The following is a 21,818-nucleotide window of genomic DNA, read 5'->3' on the forward strand; positions in this document are numbered from 1 at the left end:
CTTCTGATATTAGCATTGGATATATGTGCAAAAAGAAGCTTCACCAAACTTTTTTGTTCTCCACTTTTTTTATACAACATGAATGTAAAAAACAGTCTTGCCAGGGATGAACTGCAAAACCACAAGGAAATTTTTCATGCATCTGCTACCTTTAATAGCTACTCACCCACAGCATAAATGCCTTAAAGTTTACTTTCTTTTTTCTTCAAGAGGGAAATAATTGAATACATGTAATTCAAACTAGGGAAAAGCATTTGAAGGCAGGAGAATAGACTTTAAGCTGTTTTTATTTTTATTTCTGCTTTTATAAGGGTTTTATTCAAATGTCTTACAGAGTCAGTCACACACCTTTTATACCTTTTATTTTTAATAAGGAGTTGCATGGTTTCCTTTCACTTCCCTTGAATGAAAACAAAGATACAAATTTGGTATGTGCTGAGGTGCAGGCTGGAGTGAGAATGCATTCCAGGATCATAGATTGTCTCTTGATCACATTCCGTCCTACGGAGTGTAAGTCTTTGATTGCATTTCGTGGGCCTTAAACCAATGGCCAGTACTGGGCCCCAAATTTGCTTTAGAAATAAATTGAGGATTGATTCTGTCTTCATATGAGAAAGATCCGAATGACAGGTAAAGCTGTATTAAAGTATGAGACTCTATAGGAGACACTGAATCACATACAAGCCCCTGAGACACCAACCTTTTCATGTTCCTATGATGTCATAGAATCATAGAATCATTTGACTTGGAATGAACCCTTAAAGGTCATCTAGTCCAACTCCCCTGCAGTGAACAGGGACACCTACAGCTAGATCAGATTTCTCAGAGCTTAGTCCAGCCTGACCTTTAATGTCTCCAGAGATGGGGCATCCACCATCTCTCTGGGAAACCTGCCCTTGGGCTTCACTACCCTTATTGTAAACAACATTTTTCTTACATCTAATCTTAATCCAAACCTCCCTTCTTTTAGTTTGAAACTATTTCCCCTGGTCTTATTACAGTAGACCCTACTAAAGATATCCTTTTTCTAATAGACCCCCTTTAGACAGAGAAAGGACAGTATCAGATTTCCCTGGAGCCTTTTCTTCACCAGGCTCCAGTTTTCTCAGCCTGTTCTCGTAGGAGAGGTGTTCCATCCCTTGGATAATCCCTTGGCACACCAAAGATAGGTAGCTGAGCCAGATGAGACAACTCACCTCCCTTTGTGTATTATATCCTATTTTTGGTAGACAGTGAAGAAGGTGGTATGGAAACTCCACTCTTCTCACTCATTTTTGTGTGTGTTACAGGTAAAACATGAAAAAAGGCCTTTTTTATCTCCTTAAATTTTGAGCTGATCAGACAGCCCGTGGGTATCATACAAGAGTAGCAGATACTCTGCGTTAGCTTGAGCGCTTTAAAAATTACCTTGTAAAAAACTTATTTTTGAGGCTATATCCCATCCAAAGAGAAAGAGTAAACATTTGGGATATTTTTTAATACATGGATATTTTTGAGGTCAGAACAAGATTGCCATTAAAAGTGATCAGCAATACCTTTAACTACCCCTTTTTGTTGTGTTTTCAAATACTTATTTTTCATTATTGCAGGTAATATGAACAAAATATTTTGTTCCTATAACTAACGAGTATTGTGATCATGCAAGCAATCAGACAGAGTACGCATTAGTGGGGCATAAATGCAGACTATGTATTAGAAACTCAGTTGCTTTTCACCTTCTTCTGTGCAATATATGGAGATGGAGCTATACAACAAACATCAAATATGACCTCTTTGCCTAATTCCTTGTGGAATTAATTATTGTAATATTTACTTTTCATCTACTGTGTACATTATTGATTGTAGTTAAATAAGTGCAATAGTATATAATTCAGGTAAGCTGCAATTCTTAAGCAAAATTTCTTAAGCAGAACTTCCTTGAATTATGTGATATTCTTTAAACAGAGGATTTTTCGGTTGTTTCTCTGGAATAGACACTATATTTGCTCAATTTGCTCCAAGACATAATTTCAGTAATTGGAAGTAATACTTAAATTTTTTTAAATGGAACTCACTTGTTCTGTGGCTAAATCAGAATTCTCCAGCGAGGCAAGATTTGATGCTGCAACCCTAGCATATATCTAGGATATATCTAGGATTCTTCACTGTTGAAATTTGTATTTCCAGTAGTTTTTAACCCAGCTAGAACTACTGGAGGCTACAGTTTGGACTAAAACTACAGAAACAAAATAGAATTTAAAATATATTTGAAATCCAAATGTGTTATGTGACAAGCTTAGCATTCTGGCAGAAACAGGTTATTGGATGACAGGTATTTGAATAGAACAGACGGTCAGGGTTGGCACTTCCAGTGAACTGTATTTCTTTTAAAGAGTTCTACATCTTAGATGTTTAATGTTGTTTGCTTACATTCATTTTAAGTTGGAAAATGCTCTGTGATCAGTAAAATGTTGTTTAATCACTCATCCTTTATATACAAACATGGAGATTCTGCGTGTTCTGTTCATATTCTTTGTTTCCTGGTTGTGTGATAGAAATTGAATGAAGTAAATTCAGAGTCTGAAACACTTCTGCAAGAAAATTTCAAAAATCCCTAGATTCTTTCAAAGGAATTGTTAAAGGCTTTGGTTACCTTTGGTTCAGTTCTCTGTTTTATGATTTTCTGTATACAGAAGTATTTGTTTGGATCAGTGAAGTTTCAGCCTCTTATCTGTTGAGGTAATTCTGAATTCAAATCCTGCTTTCCAGTCTATTCAGTATCCTTCTAAGCATCGTGTTGTTGGCTTATTAAGACAATCTGAATTGCACCTTCCAAGTACTCCAGAACAGACTCTGCTTAAATTCCTCCTAATATGAGCACATTCATAGCTAATCTCTAAGTAGGGATATCTACTGTGATAGCTAATAGTTTTGTTAATATTGGCTAATATCATATTTTACTGTTTAGCTTATAAAAATGCCATTTGTTTTTTGGTAACCATTGATAGAAAACGAATGTTTGTTTCAATTTCTAATTGGCACCACCATGGTCACTGACTTAGAGTATACAAATGTATCAAATTCAAGAATTCTAACTCTGCACAGTAGATACTACTATATAAATCTTTTATGATACATTCAGGAAAGCTTCTGACATTTTTTTCTCCCATTTTAATTCTTCTAGACTATCTTGTAGAGCTCATCAAAAGCATCTGGTCAAGCTTTTTGAAGGCAGGTATGACTCTAGGCATTTCAATTAGCCCTACATGCCTACAGTGTAGCTTTGCTATGGAAAACATCTGTAAAATGGCTTTGCAGATTTCTGCTCTCCTTATGCTTCAGCAATTCTAAATCAAGTTCATTAAGAAAATAAAATTAATTATTGGTGAGAACGTCTTTTGTAGAGATATTCTTCAATGGAGAGTGAGACTCATCAGGATTAAGAGATGCTCAGTAGGATATCTACTCCTCTATCATATGCAAAACCTGTTAGCAGTTTTTGCTCCTCATATACACATTTTCCTTGAATCCTGTGATACCCTATTTATCATACCTTTCAGATTATATTTACATTAAATGACACCAGTGATATTTTATGAGTAAATATTCTGTTATGCTACAGCATTCAAAATATTCAGCATCACTTACACAAACCATTTGAGCTTATGGAGCCTAGATCTCGTTCAGCTTTATTCATTCTGACATTCTTTTCATAATTTCTGACGTATATAGCCCGTGGTCATTATACAGGTGAGTATTTTCTAACAGAGAGGTCAAGAATATGTATTTTAAATGTTTTTCAGTAGTTTAGATGAGTTCATAAAGGCACATGTTAATGGAAGCACATCTATGCACCTTAGAAGGTGCAAAGAGGGATATAAGCAGAAAAATGCCTTACTCAAATCCTCTTATGCAGTATGTTCGTGTATACTGCTCCCTCACCTTTCTGTAACAATAGCATGAGGGACTCAAAGTCAAAGTCAGAATCAGGAGGTTTCATTTTGTCTGAATGTTATTTTGCATTCAGCAACATTTGTCTGGGGACTAATATTTCTGGGAACTGCTGTTTTTTTTCACTCTATAGAGTGAATTTATCTGAAATCAGCTTTTCTGCTCTTACTCTATGCAGAGTTTTGCCTGCTGATACAGAATCATAGAACAGCTTGGGTTACTTCTATGAGTAGACCAATTTTTTTTTATAAGGAAGCTACTGATCTACTGCTATTTATACCTGTGGGAGACAGTTCCCACAGGTGTTATCCTTCTTAGCTACTGTAAGCTACAATTCCTAGTGAAGAAAAGTGGGCAGTTATCCGTGATCTTTATGGCCTATTCAGGTTCATCAGTATTCACTACATTAAGGCATCTGAACATGGCATGCGGGAGTAATGAATTGAACCCTTAGACTTTATAGATATACCTAATTAAAAATAGTTACTGATGAGGTAGGATGCTTGTGTTCTATTCTCTTTTCAGTGTGGGAGTTTGAAATCTACCTCATCTCTGGTCTGTTGTTAAGGCAAGAGAGAACAAGCACTAAACCTTTTCTATATTAGATTTACCACTGTGTAGCCAGAAGCATTGCAAACAGAAGGGAAAACATAATGCCGCAACCTAGCGCAGAAGATGTTCTTTTGAAGCAATCCCTTAAAAAAGTAGGGAGAAATTGTTTGAGCATTTCTTTACATATTATCTCATTAAAAATAGACTTGAATCTGTGAATAGTTTGACATTGCACTGTGAGACGTCCACCAAAGAAGTACTAATCAGGACTTGCAGACTCACACAATTCAGCTAAGTGCTTCTCTGATAAAATTTGTAATAAAATTTAATAACTGTCGTTCTAACAGCCATACTACTTCCAAAAATTGCACCTAAATTTGTCTTAGACCTCTTATCTCTTGGTATGATTCTAAGTGTTAAAGAAGTGTACTCCTTATTTCCTCTTAAGAATCCCAGTGAATACCTTTATTTTCAGTTTATAGGTGATAGTTGTAAATCTTAAGGACTTAGCCAAGAATTTAGTTTACCTTTCTTGTTTTGAGATTCAAACAGTGCTTTCCCTAAATAATGAAGCGGATGTGTTCTGACAGAGCTTTCACTTTAAGATGCCTATGTTATATTTTTCCTGAGCACAGTATCCGTTACAGAGATGTCTGGGAAATAAGCCAGTTATAATGGTCCCGAGAGAATATACAGGACTGCAGAATAGGAAAAAAAACCAAGTGCATTTATTTAAATATATGAATGTTTCTCAAATTGGCACAGCAAATGTCAATTGACAGATTTTGATGAATTTTGGCACTAATTTCAGATCAAACTAAGAATAAGGCTTTAATTTAAAGTATTTTTCTCTTTATTGACATTAATACAGGTCTCAGTCTGTAGTTGCTGTAGTTGTCTTTCCTCATGATCCATGTCTTCTTTTTTCTTTTTTCTTTTTTCAGATTTTAATGCTGTTTGGATATGTTTGTCCTTTCAGGCATCTGCATATCTCATCTGTAAACAGAGTATTTGCTAAGAATTATAAGATCATTTTCAAATCATCCTTTGATGGCAAAGTGCACAGTTGCAGTTTATATGTATTTGGCCATGGGTGTCTAGTCTATCTTTGAGAAGGATGACCTCTGGCAATAGAGATTTATTTATTTAATTAAATATTTTCATCTGGAGTCAGCCCAAAGGGTTCCAGATGTCAGAGCTCTGACTTATCATAGTGCCAGATTTTAAATGAAAGGTCCCTGGAACAGAGTTTATGTATTGAATATGCAGATACTCTACCATTTATAGAACACTAGTAAAATCAAATATTAGCGTAAGTGCATCTTAAAATGAAAACAATCACTATGTCCTGTTACTTGTTGATAGAGACCTTTTGCTTTTTGAAAGTCTATATGAAAAATATATAGGGTTAATTAGGCATACTTTTATCAGAGTACACTTAAAGTCTTTAACCTGCATATACTGCAAGAAGGTAAGCCCTACATGCCCCCTCTTTTAGGCAACTGTGTTCAAGTGTGGAGTTTTTAGATGGGAAAGAAGAATCAGAAATAAAATTTAACTGCCTTTTCCTAATTGTTAAATAAAGGAACAATGAGAGCTATAACTAATAGTACATGTTAAAAATTGAAAATTCTTATTTATTTTTGACATTGAAATGTTTCAACATTTTTAATTCTTGGAATTCAAAGAAACTTTTTACTTTTATCATATTTTTCTCATTTTCACTACTCTTTTGAGATTATTCAATGGCACAACAGTAGCAATTAAAAACAACGTTGCATTTGGACTGGATGATCTCTGAAGGTCCCCTGCAACTGAGCTATTCTCTTCTATTGCATGTTTTTTATCTACTGGTGTGCTATAATAAGATTTATTGATCAAATCCATTTTTAGGTATACATTTTATTTTGTGGTTGTTTTAGTTTTGAATCCTAACGCTACTTAACACCAATTAAAACATCTAGATCAAAGAGTCTCCTGTTTGTACTGTAATGAGAAGAGGCTAAGCATCAAATGTACTAATTAGAGATGCTGCTGTTTTGCTGTTAATATCTTGGCTTGAAATAAATTTTTCGAGGAACATAAAAAACTCATCTGATCTTTAGAAGTTGCATATCAGACAGCTGTATATTAAAAACAAAACAATACAAAATAAAAAACATTTATCTGGATAAAGGTGTCAAGTTTCAGTAAGTTTTCACATGACGCCAGACTGGGCAGGAGTTCTGATCTGTGAGTGCAGGAAGGCTCTCCAGAGGAATCTGGATAGGCTAGATTGATGGGCCACAGTCTCATGACACTCAACAAGGCAAAGTACTGGGTGCTGCCCTTGAGTCATAATCTGTGGAGAAGAATGGCTGGAAATTTGCCTGGCAGAGAATGACCTGGGGGCACTGATCAACAGCCAGATGAACATGAGCAAGCAGTGGTGAACACGAACATGAGCAACCAGGTGGCCAGGAGGGCCAGTGGTATCCAGCCTGTGTCAAAAGTAGTGTGGCCAGTAGGATTAGGGAAGTGGTTGTTCACCTGTGTGCAGCACCAGTATATATGCCTTCATTACTGTGTTCAGCTTTGGGCCCTTCTCTACAGGAAGGAGATTGAGTTGCTGGAACATGCTTAGAGAGGACCAATGAAACTGGTGAAGGAACTAGGAAACCGGATGTATGAAGAGCAGCAGAGAGAACTGGGGCTGTCTAATTTGGAGAAAAAGGAGGCTGAGGGGAGACCTCAACAATTTTTACAGCTATCTGAAAGGAGATTTCAGTGAGGTGGGGCTGGTTTCTTCACAAAGTAGGTAGACGGTCAAGTATAGGAATGAACTACCCAGGGAAGTAGTGAAGTTCCATCTCTGGAGGTGTTTAAGTGGATATGGTTTAGTGATGGAACTCAGAAGACCTGGTCAATGGACTTAGATGATTCTACAGTTCAATGCTTATTAAAATACTAAGATAATAATTAGTGACATCCAGATTCATTTCTCTATTTAAAGAACTTAACCAGTTATGTTAATTGAGAAACTAGTTGCTGTTAGGATTCTCTATCAGCAGAGAACCATAGGACTTTTCAAAAGGTAAAGCTTCATTTCATTTATAAGACAAAAGCAAGTATATTTTTCCCTTGAAGACTGTCAGACAATCCATTTTTAAAGCATTTGGAAGGATTTATTTATTCTAATTTGAAGCACTTATCTAAGATAACCAAGATACGTTTACATAGTGGCAGCATGCTCTGAAAAAAAAACCAAAAATATTGACACCTCAGACTATCTGCTTTTCTGTAAAAATTGTAGAGTAACTTTGAAATGAAATTTATTTTGAAATGAAATTTTAATTTTTTGAAATATCAATTTTTTTCTAAAGTGAAACTATTAAATATAATTTTTACATATGCCTGGCACCTCTTGAGTCCAGCAATGATAAAAACTTTCTGAAAGTATTTAATCACAGTGTGTAGAGAAAAGTCACAGCTGAACCTTACAGTGAGATGTGAGTGCTGGGTCAATTTTATGATTGCACCTTGCATAGCTGTCTTTCGACAGCATATTCCTACTTGCAGTGTCATTTCCAAAGTGGTCCATGAGTATTTTACAGATTCTATGGATCACACCCACATTCTCTCCTACACACAGCAGATTTTCTCCGCTACTTTAAAAAAATAAAATATCATTTGCTTCTTTTCTCCGTTTCTGTTTAATTAGTGAAAAAGGGGCAGTATTAGACAAACACAAACTATTCCTTGTTAATTAACCCTGATATACTGACATCTCCAATAAACTCATAGCCTAAATCAAACATATTCTGAGGAGAACATACAGCCCTCTCATTGACAGTAGAAGCTCAAACCAAATGATATCATTTGTGCATTAGTCCTGTACTATATGACATGTAATTCCTGACCTCTAAGGAAAGACTGATCATTACTTCTTCCATCTGATATTTATGAAATGTTGCCTAGCATGTCTGGCAGAGTCAGTAATACATTTTCCTCTTTTTCTGTTTTGTGTCTTGTTTCTATAGCATCTGAGTTTTGTGTGATTTCTCATAAAACATTCTCAAGTTTCACCCACACAGGCCATCTGGACTGTAGTTAATATTTTAGGACCTATCCCCTTAACTTTGATGTACTTTCTTGTAACTGCTAAAACATGGTGATATCTCTTCCTTCTGTCTTGAGAACCTCCCCCTCGCAAACCCAGACATATCAGAGGAACCAAGGGCTTGGTACTGCCAGCAGCTGAAGTCTTTCAAATATCTTGTAATTTTTTTTTTTTTTTCAAATCTGAGAAAATATATTATGAGAAAAAGAAATCTCTGCATTCTCAAGAGAAAATATTTTACCATAATGACAGGAATACAGTCCTAAAGTCTGAAATATTGTACTAAAAAATAAGTTTCATGTTGTTGGTTTTCGAAACCTATTTGTTGCATTAGGTAATACCATGATAAACAGCAGTGTACCATGCTGCATTTGACTAACGACATTGTCAATACTGTATCTTGGTCCCTATCTTCACCTGAACTTGTTTTCTTCTCATGTTCATTGAATTGCATCTGAGTAACTATTTTATGAACCAGTAGGGTTCATTCTACTCCTACAGAGTTGGAATGTTCTGTGAGGACCATAAGGTGGTATATTTTGCTCTGATTTAACCCTGAAATATGTCTTAAATAGCTCAGTCACTTTTGCAATATTTTTGAGTCTGATGTTACTACTTATTTTGTTTATAATGTGAAAGCAAACTTGAAAGATAACGGTCAGAAAAATGTTTCTAGGAAACAAACTGACAGTTCTCATAACACTTGTAATGACATGTGCATAGTATAGTAAGATACTTATCAGCAATCTCATCCTCCTGAACTTCTGGGATTATGTGATCACTGAAGTCATATATCTCTCTTATGGATGGGCCCACACAAATTTTTGAGTTTTCTTCACATATCCTTAGCTAGCTCACTTTTCAGGCACAGGAACTGATCTTAAGATTGGTATTTTTTTTCTGTCATCTGTGTCACTCAGCCCTGACTAAATGCTGAGTCATGGGAAAATGGCTTGGGCAGTAATGCATGTGAACTTACAATTCTAGTGGGTAATTCATGGCCAAATGAGGCCAACAGAGTCACAAAGAGGAGCTGTTTGGTATATCTGCAAGTTGATAAAAGAATAAGAGCAGAATTTATTTCCCTGACCTCGTGTATCCAGGGCATTCTACACATTCCAGGATTCTAAGATACCTTCAGGAGCATGCATGTAGGACACAAAGACTTTTGAAGCAGCATTTGGAGATCAAGGAAGATGTCTGAAGTTTTCTCAAAGGCTCCAAGCGTCTGTGTTTAAACAGAATTGAACTCTAGATTTTGTTGACCTTGCCTGAGACAAAACTTAATCATCACATGCATATATCCACATTTAAATCTCATAATCTCTGAATGTAACTCAAGGAGAATGTAATAGTGGGGAGTTGAAGAGTTGTCATGAAAGAGACAATAGATTAGGAATCACTAAAATCTGATTAATAGAGGTTACTATGAGGTAGAGGATTCTTCCCACTACTGCTAGTGGCATGTGAAACTTGGTAAGATGACAACATTCTCCCTTTTTTGTCAAGTAAAGATAAAATTTGTTACCTCTCCTGAACTTCAAAAGTTGTATTGCAGCCGCTGTTATTTAGTTCTGCTTGCTGTTGTATGAAATTCATTGTAAATGATAGCAAATTCTTTGACATTTGCCACAGTTTATTTTTCTTCTTTTGTTGTTTGTTTTCAGTCTGCTGCAGAAATCTGATCACCATAGCATGCTTGCCAAAATATCATAGGAACAGGGAAGAGAGGGTAATAGTGATTTTGCCAAATAATTTAGATCCAGTATGCTGTAGACTGTACAGATCTCTCTGCCTAGAAAGTGACACATTGGTTTGCTTTTGAACTACTGTATTTCACACATCTCTAGTTTTTGTTTAAATATTTTTTATCTGTAAATCAGAATGCAACACTATAATGCATTCAGGTGTCTGCTTGTCACTAAAGAGTTAAAAAATATTTTAATTGGCTAGACTGGGATACTGATCTATAAATTCTGCACCTCATCCTTCTTCCCAGCTTTCACAAAGTCATGCAAAACTGAAAACTGGAGATTGAGCATGAATGTACGAAAGGATATTTTAGACGGGATTATAAGACTATGCCAGAAAAAAAAAATACAAAGCGTTTTCTGAAAGGTAATATAGGGGGACTTGAAACTCTACAAAGGTATAGGGGTATCTTAATAGAATCATAGAATCATAGAAATGTGGGATAGTTTGGGTTGGATTAAAGTTGTCATTAAACAGAGGATTAACATGCAATGTTTTATGCGAAATTCTAAGCTCCTGTCTTTTTCCCTTTGTTGAAAAAAACCACCTTCAAAAAATCTTGAAGAAAATACTTGACTCATCACTATATTTTCCGCTGTCCTTTCTGCATATTTGTGGCAGAACGAAGAAATGTCTGCAGAAACATGTTTCTAATCTGATAAAAAACATGAACATAAACATTTTAAGGAATATATTTTTCCCTCTGATAAAGAACCTCTGCGTTTCTGGAAAAGATTTTTCATCTTTTATAATGTGTCTTTGAGGGCAAGAGCTAAATCTTGTAAATCTGTTAACAACATGTAACAATCTGTTAAACTAGGAATTTTTGCGTCTGAACTGAGTGTAGAATCAGGATACATGCTTGTGTTGTTTTGCGTGAGTATATAAGAAGGCTGTCTTAGAACAAATCTGCTTTTAGAAACATTTACCTTCAGAAAATGTGCCCTTCTTTGCAGTGATCATAAGGACTAAGAGCAGCAGAGGGCTTTATTCTAGTTCTGTGTCCACATGCACTTGATCTTCATTGGAAACTTGTCTAGTTTTCCTGTCTTTGCCATAACTATATGTTGATCCTACAGAAAAAAAAATGCAGTGCATGTTGTTTTGTTTTAAAACTGTTTTAAAACAGGGCTATAAAAAATTGAAAATTCTCCCACATTCTTTACCTCAGCTATATACACATATCCTTCCTCTCCTCTCAATTTCCCACAATCGTCCATTTCCTAATTTCTCTTATTTATTACAGCAAAGTAGAGCAACTTTAAATACTGGGATTTCTTTCGCACACACGACATATTTGTAAAGATTGCTTGTTAGAAATCATCTACTTTGCTGCATTTTTTTTTTTTTTTTTGGAATGATGTGAAACATGACTGCTTTCTTAAGCAATAAGTTGTCAGATGCAATGCATAAAGCAGACACAGTATGCCACTGGTGAACGCTGGCTATTCAGCTCTTCCACTGGCAGTTGAAATTTCTATTTATAGCTCATGCTTTGTAAGTCAGAATTCTCGTTTAATGGACAAAATATCCAATATTCAATCTAAAAGCATATTGCTTTTTTGATTTATAATTCAATGAAGTTTAACTATTTTTACAAACAGTCTTAGAATATCACTGTCCCAATTTTATTGCAAGTGCGAGACCAACCTTTCTCCAGACCAGCTGCCTGTCAATCAGATGTCACTCACAGAGGCCCCTGAACAATTCTCACCTCTAATTAGAGATGGAAAAGTAGGAGTTTAGATTTGTTCATGGATTTCAGTGCTGGCAGATGTGGGTTGTTGGCTTTTTTCTTTTTCCATCAAGTAGACTAGTAAACCTTAAGTACGAGATAGACAAGACTGCTTTTAAATTTTATAATTAAAGCTCACATCATCCTCTCCATGAAAGAAAGATATATTTCGGTTGTGGTAATATAAGTTTTATTTTGTGGAAGGTCACTATTTTGATAGATTTTTATTAGCACACAAATATTTAAAGTATTTTTTCACAAGAAAGTTAAATGTAATTAAGGTTATATCTCTGTTAGGATATGTTAATAAGCTGTACACTCTCAATATAGGCATACAGGTATGAATATTCAGAATTTAATACCCATTAAATTTACTGCATTGTAATTAATTCCTAGATACAATGGTGATTTAGTCTGAATCTGTCTTCTAGCACAGAGAAAATTCTCAGGAATGGAAAATCCATGTTATTTTTTCACTATCCTCAGTAAGCCCCTTGGCTATTCTTATATACTCTCACTCAAGTTAATATTGCAGTTGCTTTTATTTGAAGAGTCAAAGGGAGCCAGAGAAGTCATTTTTCAAGCTTACAATTCCATGCCAGTTAGAAATCTTAGTTTTATCTGTTACTTAGGTTCATATGGTTCATAGAGGTTGCACACCTTTAACCATTTTTGAAAAGTAAGAAGAATTGAGGTGTAATTGGTTTATTGCTCAAAGCCTTAAGCTAGGGATATTTTGAGAGTGTTAGTTTCTTATTACAGGAAAGAATGAAAATACACTATTTTGCATTGTTACTCCTTACAAGATGTGTGATCCTCTTTACACATATTGTTTCATGAAGCTGGCTTTGGTCTTTCATAGTTCTCTGCAGTAGACCTAAATGCTTGTACAGCTGAAGATCTTCCACCCTCACCCTTGCACTTAACGTCTTTGAATATTCCAAGGGTAGATATTCCTGCTATGGTCTCTTTTGCTAGTTTCATTGCTTTTCCTTGGTCTATGTTTAGATGCTGCAAAGCAAGCTTAGGCTTGGGCTCTTAAACATGGGTGCTGTACATGATCCAAAGTCAAATGTATTTCAGCTGAGTTCTAGCAATTTCATTCATTGCAAGGATTACCTGATCAGAAGAATAGTCTCAAGGCCTTCACTAGTAATGACTACAGGTAATTCAGTAGAAGGACGGATGTATGATATAACCCAGCATATATAAGAATATAATCTGAGAAAGCAGGATTTTTACAGGAAAAGAAATAAAAAATCAAGATGATAGATGGTCAGGAGAAGCTGAGAATATAGGTTTGGGAGTGATATTTAAGGAAGAGTGACACTTTTTGCTATTAGATCTGGACAAAATACTGATACCAAGTAATTGTTACTGGAAAAAAAAAATCTTATTTGCAAATAATAAATACTCCTTTCTTTCCACATCGGATTTGAATAGTAGAAGGGAAAAACAACAACAACAACAGAGCTGTCAACAAATAATGGGTCACAAAGAAAATGCATATTCTTCTAAAAGATGCCTAATTGCAATTTGTTTCCTGTAATTCATGAATGCTACTTTGTTGGAGTGCAATTACACAGCATGAATACACTGTGGTACGCTACTCTGCTTTTTATAAACATACATCCACAAGCAGCCACTAGATTTGATGAATCTTATTATTCTTAGTTCTGTGGACATTATATTTTCACCTCTTGAAGATGTCCTTTCCATGGCTAGTTCAGTGTCAAAGAATGAAGTATTACTAAGTGAAGTAGTTCCATGCATCTTTCCCTTATTTCTAATAATCACAGTCTCTTTAAAGTTAGATTAACTTGTCTTTTCCTGAAGGCTAAATCTTTCAGTTTGAATGTATAAGCAGCATGGAGCAGGGGGATAGGAGAAAAATTGAATAATCTTTTTAGAGGGGCTATGGGAATTCTCATCAAATTCAACAGGTCATTGCTACTGCTAGGATCATTGCCAGAAATTTACATTTTTATACCTGTGAAGCATGAGGTATCTTGCAAAGCAGGATAAGGTTTCCTTGGGCATTTTAATGCTTTTATATGTATTTTTCTGCATTATCCATGGTTAGTTATTCAGGGCCCTAGAACAGATAGCTGTGGAAGCAGAAGGGAAGGGACAGACATGCTGTTTATTGGACTTACAGTCAGCTGGTAAAAGCTTTGGAACTGTTTTCCACTATGAGTAGATTAGTGAGACAGACTGAGCAAGCCTACATCCATCTTTGTGAATGACTTTGCATTTTTTTTTTAATTCATATAAAAATACAAGCAAAAATCAAACTATACTGAACCAAAACAAAAAACACCCAACCATTTACACCAGTGGGGCTCTACAGCATCTTAAGACTCAAGGAGACATACCAGTTTAGTTGAAAGAGCAAAATACACAGTTGAGACAAGTAGTTCGGCTGTTAGATAGCACTAAAATGTCTAAAATGATCAATTGTAGGGATCCAGAGAATTTTCAGAAATCAGTGGTGGAAACATGTTAGATTGTTCAGAGTTATCATACTTGTCTGCAAAGGTAACTTCAACAGACAGTCATGTAATAGCACTTGGCTACTGTACCAAAAATAACAACTTTGGTTTACTCTCTTTCATTTTTATTCTAAAAATACAGAGTGGAAATCAGATGAAATTACTAGAGTTTAACCAGGTTTGACAATGAATTGTTGGTATTTATGTGAATTCCATTTAAAGCAAAAGGTCAGGCCACACATTCTTGAAACTCAGTCCTGACTGAAAATATTTGACAGCTACAGTAAGCCTGGCTAAGTTTTCTGGTTTGTGATCAGAAATTCAAATGCTTAAATTCAAAATTTGATTCCAGATGCTGCACTATACAAAGACATAGAGTTATGCCAAAAATAGCATAACATTGTTGGAGCTGTGTGGTATTTCAGAGTCTAGTGTTCACATTGGGAATCTTACCGTGATGGTGGAATACCCTTGACAAATGCATTTAGTCACTCATCATTTGCCATTTACTGCAGTGCCTTGATGGATCAGTGCCCGGAAGCCACTGTACACCTCTTCAGCCTCTGTGTCAAGAGAAAGCACTGCAGTAGCTTTTCTGCAAGGAACCTTTAACCCTTGCTTTTGAATTATTGGGTATGTGGAAGGAAGAGGATGAAATACACTGAAGGGGCAACTTTCCCATTTTCCCTTGCAGTTATCAGCTGGGAGAGAAAAAAGATTTCTATTGAGAAAAACACATAGTGGGTTTTGAGGGTTGAATGTGAGATATGTTAGCAACCTAGTTCTTGGTTCATACATGTTGAGTGCTAGTTTACCCAGTGCACCATGAAGCAAAGATGATCTCAGCAACAACTCAGGAAAAACAAAACAAAATGAAACAAAAATCATTGTGCAGAAAAAGTGACACAAAGGAAGGTTCTCCCCCACTGCAGTGCAGTGGGTGGCATCAGAACCTCTAGCTCCTTCAGAAAGAGGCAGAACCTAATGTCTGAAGCCCTGGGGAGAATTTCTAATTTCACTGAAGTCAGCAACAAGGAGAATTGTGCAAAGATGCCTGAAACTAACATGATTCAGTTAATAGAGGTGGACAAAAACAAAACTTTGCACTAGGTAATTGATACTGTCGCTCTCTTTAATTTGCTGTTGCTGCAAGTTCCGTAAGTAGAAGAAAAAAAAAAATACGGAAGAAACTACGCTGATGCATCTTGCCAAAGCTTTCAAATATTTCTGTGTATATTGTTATTTAAATTATAATTTGCACTGCAATCTGTATTGGTCCAATTAATTGTAGAAATTATTAACAAATAGTCATTGAGAGCACAGTTTTTCTTTAGATTTGCATTTCAGAAATGTGATACTTCTCATGGTTTGAATTGTTAGTATAAATAGCAAATAAGTCCTTTTTAAAGTCACTTTGGGATCCCTTTTCCATCTTGCCTGACCTGTCTGTTTTTCTGGGGAGTGGTTAACACATCTGTCATGAGAAATGAAAGGGAAAAAAACAGGAGATGGGAGGGAAGTTGTACATTCCATCCCTCTTCTGTAGTCTCTTAATGCTCTCTTCTACCTACTCTCTTCCTTTTATCTGTTGTTCCTCTTAGCTGTCTTTCTTCTTTATCATGCTTTCATTTATAAATTATGTTTAAACTTCCCTTGCTAACTTACACCTTTCTCTTTCCCTCTTTTCTTCCATCTTTTTCCATCATTGTCCAAAATTGTAAATTCACTTCCTGTTCTCTAATCTGTTCCTCTTCTTGTAGTCATTTTATTTCAGTTCTGCTCCCTGCCGTGCCTCAGTGTTTCTTAAATACATAATTCTTTCTCCTCTTCTCTCTTTCTTTTAAGGTGTTGATACCATATTCTCACAGCAAGGAAGTGCAAAGTGGGGATAGGGATAGCAGGAGTGGTAGGAAGCTGCTTTGTCATCCATGAGCTGACAGAGCAGCAGGTAACTGCAAATAAATGTGGCTGAATGAATGTGAATTCTCTCTATCCTGGGACCAGTGTGGTAAAGAAGCACATTATGAAAACACTGAACACAGTCCATCAGCAGTTCACGCTGTTGCTTTTAGCTTTGGGCCATTCCAACCTAATTCAGAAATGATGGAGCTAAGTCAGCTTAGTTCTTCACACAGTAGTAGTTTACTTTCAGACCTAATAAAGCATAAATCTTTTGCTTTCTGTCTTGCTGCTTAAAAAGTAAAACAACCTTAAAAGATGTGTTCTTTTCTAATAGGAGGAAAAAATTGGGATATTGTGAAAACCCCACGGAATAGCATAATGGGGAAGCAGAACTAATAGAAAGAAAACTTTAAAATTATTTATCTTGCTGATTGTATATTTAAAAAGGGGAATATACCACAATAATCATCCAGGTTTTTTGCCTTCAGCCTGTCTGAGGCCATGTGGTTTGGAGATCTGATCACTAGTCCGAAAACGAAAGGCTGTGTGCAAGATTTCTGGGGTGTTTTTTCCTGGAAAAGGTGAGAGGACAAAAGCAGAAATCTATGACATAAACTTAATGCCTTATAAGGAAAATATCCATTTATTTATCTGTCTACCTATCTATCTATCTTTGTAGATACATATAGAGAGAGATCCCTATATTTCAAGCTGTCACTAAATTGAAGGCAGGTATTTATCTGAGAATAAGGTTAAAAACTCTAAATTTGATGTAACAGCTTGAACGAAGTGAATTGGATTTTCTTATTTGTTTTGCTTGTTCACATTCACTGTTCAGTATTTTCTGGCGTTATGCATGGAATTTCCATCAGTAAAGACAATTCTACCTATTCGGAATCAGAACGATGCTGAAGCAAAAGATAGTGTTTGAACATTCAAACTGCATTTTGTAACAATCATTCTTGCTTAATACACCTCAAGATGTTTTGTGTCATACAGTGTCTGTGTAATTTTGAAATCATTTCCAAACTTTGGGTGAGCATTATTAGCTGGCATCTTGTTGTACAAATCAATCATTACTTTCTCATGTGTGTTTGTGTTGTCGTCCACTACTTTTATTTCCTCTATAGTGGAAGCTTTAGTTGTTTATCTTTCAAACCAACACTTCCTTTTCAACAGCTTCCTTTCCATTTTTCTTTTAAATTAGCAGTCCTCTGCCAATTTTCTCTTTCCTTTTTATTTCTTACTTTTTTTTTTTTCTGCTGTGTAACTAAAGCAATTTTCAGATTATATCAGCTTTTAATAAGCATTATTTAAATTTGATTTGCATTTTTGAGAGCATCACTAGAGGGCAGTATTGATTAAATTAGTGTACAGAACAACAGGCGCACTCTAGCGCTCAGTGAAAACTCAACGGCAGAAAAGCCTCAAGTATAAATATACTTGCATTGTTAATAAATGGCTGTCATACTCATTTTCCATCGTATTCTACATGTGTAAATTAATAGTCATCTTAATATCCATATGTATTAGATATCGATACATGTAATTCAGTGCAGGTAAAAGAACATTCTGGGTATTATTTTTATGAAAAAGAAAGTGCATGGAGCTTGCTAGAAAGTAGAAGGCATTGAATTTGTTGTAAATTATTATTTACATTCATGAATTTACTAGAAATAACTATGACAGTGATTTTTTTAAGAATAAATGTAAACAAAGGTTTATTATATGCTGTTTCTCAGGGAAAATGTTTGCTGTGAAAAATAAATATCTTCTAATTAATTAACTGTCTCCTTGAAGAAAATTAGAACATTTTAAAATAATAAACAGCAAAGATAATCAAAATTTTAAATGAAGACATTGACTCATTTGTTCTTATTGATTTACAGGTCTCCTGACAAATACAGCAACACAGAATCCTCGTAGGAGTGGTTTAGGCTCTGTGTGAGCTACTTAACTTAGTCAAGTTTCACTGCTGTGGACCATCATCCATTATATGTCATCAACTCAACTGTCTGTTTATCTGTATCTCATGAAAGACAGCATAATTTCTCTACATTATGAGCTAAAGTTTGTTCTACCATACTAAGGATCGCTGGACTAAGGAATATAGAAAAAAGAGATATGCTTGGGCATTAGCAATACAAAAAAGTTCATGGTTAATGTTTCATCTGCGTTAAACACCACTGCTGGACTTGCTGTTACCTACATGTTTTAATCTGAAGAGTCTGCTACAATGAAGAGTATCATCCCAATCAGCCTTAGAGAAGACTGTTTTGCCTATGGGAGGACACTGAGGTGCAAAAGAGAAACTCTTCTTGTGCCCTAAACTGTCTGAATTGCTTTTATTTTCTTATACTTTCAATATATACAATAGACCAAAGAGCAAAATCTATTTTAAAGTGGACACAATCTTACTGTTAACAGAGTTACATTGTTAAATCGTAGGGGGTCTCCACAAAGACGATTCCAGCTTTCACAAAGCTGAGATGTTGTCCAGCAGAAGTCTTTATGGAAAGTTGCAGTAAAAACTAACCCAGAGACCGCTCTTGAAATGACACATTCAAGAGAACATAATGGAGCACTGAAAGGAAATGACCTATGTTTGAAAAACTTGGGACAAAAAGAACATAAACTGTCTACAAGGCACCTTTATTCCTCTGTATTTAGATTGACTTTCTCGTACTAAAATCATTTTCAGTTTTAACCAGTTAAACATGCCTCTTCTACAGTTCCATTTTTGATAGTTAAAGTTGGATAATACAGTATTTGCAAAGAGCATGTTTGGTCATCTGTGGCCTATGTCTCATCTGATACACCATTTAGCACCAGAAAGCAAATTAAAGAGAAAACAAAAGTAACACTTGTTTGAAAGAGATCATTAAATGTATTTTGAAAAGCCTAAAGTTATATATTTAACAGTTTTTATATGTTGTATATTTGTAGAAAATCCTATTTAACAATTAACGTGATGACTCTGACAGTCATGACAAGTGGTTCAGAGTTAAGTTGTGTTTTATTACTTCAGTTGTCTCTGAAGTGACTGGTGTCGTTTGCTTTCTTCCATTGGGACATTCTGGATGTAAAGCATGACCAGAGAGGACTGTGTAGAAAAAGCAAAGAATAATGTTGTTTATATTACATAAATGCATTCAACCATTGCACTGTTGGAAGGCATTTTTTATTTTTTTTTTTTATTTTTTTTGTCTTTATGTACTGATAAAAATAGAGTGTAAAATATTTTACTCATTGCTCTTCATAGCAAGTTTTGTTTTTCTTTCTTTCTCTCTCTCTCTCTCTCTCTCTCTGTTTTTCTCTTTCTTTCCCCCTACTTTTATGTAATACAGTCTAAGGGTCTGTTTGCAGCCTATTCCTTTCAGTGTTTACCTCATTATTAGAAAGCCCACTGTTTCAGTATTATTGGTTAGCAAAAGTTTAGCCAAGACAGCAAAGAAGAGGGGGAAAATGTGAAAAAACAGAGAAACAACAACAACAACAAAACTTATTCCCTTTTACTATACCTTTCTATGTGTAAGTTTGGTACTTAATAGTATGATACAATCAAGAAGGGAGCTTAATTTCTTCCTGGCAAATGTATTATGGTTTCAAGTATACTACCTAATACTCCAATTAACTTTTAATGTTATGCTAGTTCTATGCTACTAAAGAAAAATATATAGAGATTGTTCAAGTGACCATAGATGAAAGGTTCAAAAATGAAAAATCGATTAAAGAACTTTTTTGAAGGCCTGTTCCAGTACAGGTCTCTGCTTATTTAATGCAGAAGAAGGAAAGATGAAATATAGATGGTTTTGTCTTCAAATAAAATAAATATATACAAAATTATAATTTAATCTTAGGATTTTGACCAGTGTCAAGGTAGCAATTAAAGCCCAGCCACTTGAAAAGTGTTATGGACTGACTGCACTATAAATGACCAATGTCAGGTTTAAAATGTCATGCAATAAATGATGGTAAATACATTTACTGTATATGTAGACCTCAAGAGCCAGATCCCTACTCTGCCAACTCTCTGTTTTGATTTATTTAAAAGGGAGTGTAGTAGCCTTATTTAGTTAACACAGTACAATTAAAGATGTTACACCATTTTTGTTGCTTTACAGTATTCAGTTTTGTGTTGGTTCAGTTAAATTATGAAAAATAAAGAAAATCCTTTTATAAGTGAGACTTTTGTTCCCTGAGCGTGACATGAGCATGGTAAGTCTTAGCAATGGAATGTGAAATCAAGGACATGAGTCATATACTGAAACTGAAGTTTCACCCTTCCCTTTTCATGTCCTGGATACATTTGTTCTGGTGTGCTCAGTTTTAGATCAGATTAAGGTCATTTGTCCTCTGGAAACCAGATCCCAGTAGAGGATCTAAGAATGGACATCTATAATCTTTAAATTCATAGTTTCCAATCAGTTCTGAACATGCATGGTTATGTCTGTTTTCTGAGTACCTCAAATGCTGAACAAAAGATGCACACTATTTACATGGTCTATTATGGACAAAAATATAAGAGACAAAAATGTTGGGATTATTTATCAGAGATCAGTTAAATTATTTGGTGTGCAACAGACAAATCAGGACATTTAGAATGTTTTTATATTCCCACCTCCTCTATAAAGTATTTCGAACAAACAAAATATAGTCTGTCTTTGTTGATGTGAATTATGAGCTTAAGAGCAGTGGTGAAATGTTTGTCTCTCAGGAACAATATGTTTTCAGTTTATTGTGAGTTTCTAATTTTACAAAAATAAGTTCCATAGAAAAAGCATTTCTGAAACTTTGTTATGTGCCTCTTCCAATGCTGCATTTGAAACACGGAGGAGAATGTCTTAATAGCCTTCATTACTAAGCTTGGCCACAAGTAACTTTTCAAAATATGCTTGAAAGGAACCAGAAGAATACAGAAAATTGCATAATAGACAAAAACAACCTCTTGAAATGCAGTAAAACCTGTAAATGGTTTTTGAAAAAGCTTCTTTATGTTTGCCAAGGCAAGGTCAGATGTAACTACTGCTGTTAATGTTTAACTGTTTAGATATTTAAAATCTGAGATATCAAATGGAGCCGATATTAACATGCTATAGCAATCAATGTGACACATTGTTTTCTAAAGTGCTGATTATGATTTATCTTATTTTATCTCTCCCCAAATCAGTTCTTCTTTGCAGTAGCTCAGGTTTTATGCATTTAATATCCTCAGTCATTCATTTGTTTATAGAAAATATATTCACATACTGTTGCATAAATACTTAACTCAGGCACTTACTAGTATGGCATATTCATAGAATCATAGAATCATTAAGGTTGGGAAAGACATCTAAGATCATCTAGTCCAACTGTC

The 21,818-nt window shown here is 35.2% G+C and overlaps 1 protein-coding gene across 4 annotated transcripts in view; it reads left to right on the forward strand.

The window, feature by feature from the left end:
* TAFA5 (TAFA chemokine like family member 5) overlaps positions 1-20,571 on the forward strand; it is a 418,761-nt gene extending 398,190 nt beyond the window's left edge. For 3 of the 4 annotated variants that reach the window (XM_085217790.1, XM_085217784.1, XM_085217798.1), the window contains one exon: positions 18,352-20,571. In XM_085217790.1, the coding sequence (XP_085073916.1) occupies positions 18,352-18,360 (9 nt within the window). In that variant the 3' untranslated portion in view covers positions 18,361-20,571. Of the gene's footprint in view, positions 1-16,950; positions 17,044-18,351 lie in introns of all 4 variants that reach the window. The other variant, XR_014881545.1, reaches the window with a different exon arrangement.
* Positions 20,572-21,818: the final 1,247 nt, after the last annotated feature.

This window comes from Meleagris gallopavo, chromosome 1, assembly GCF_905368555.1.
Source record: "Meleagris gallopavo chromosome 1, MGAL_WU_HG_1.1, whole genome shotgun sequence".
Classification (NCBI taxonomy): Eukaryota; Metazoa; Chordata; class Aves; order Galliformes; family Phasianidae; genus Meleagris; species Meleagris gallopavo.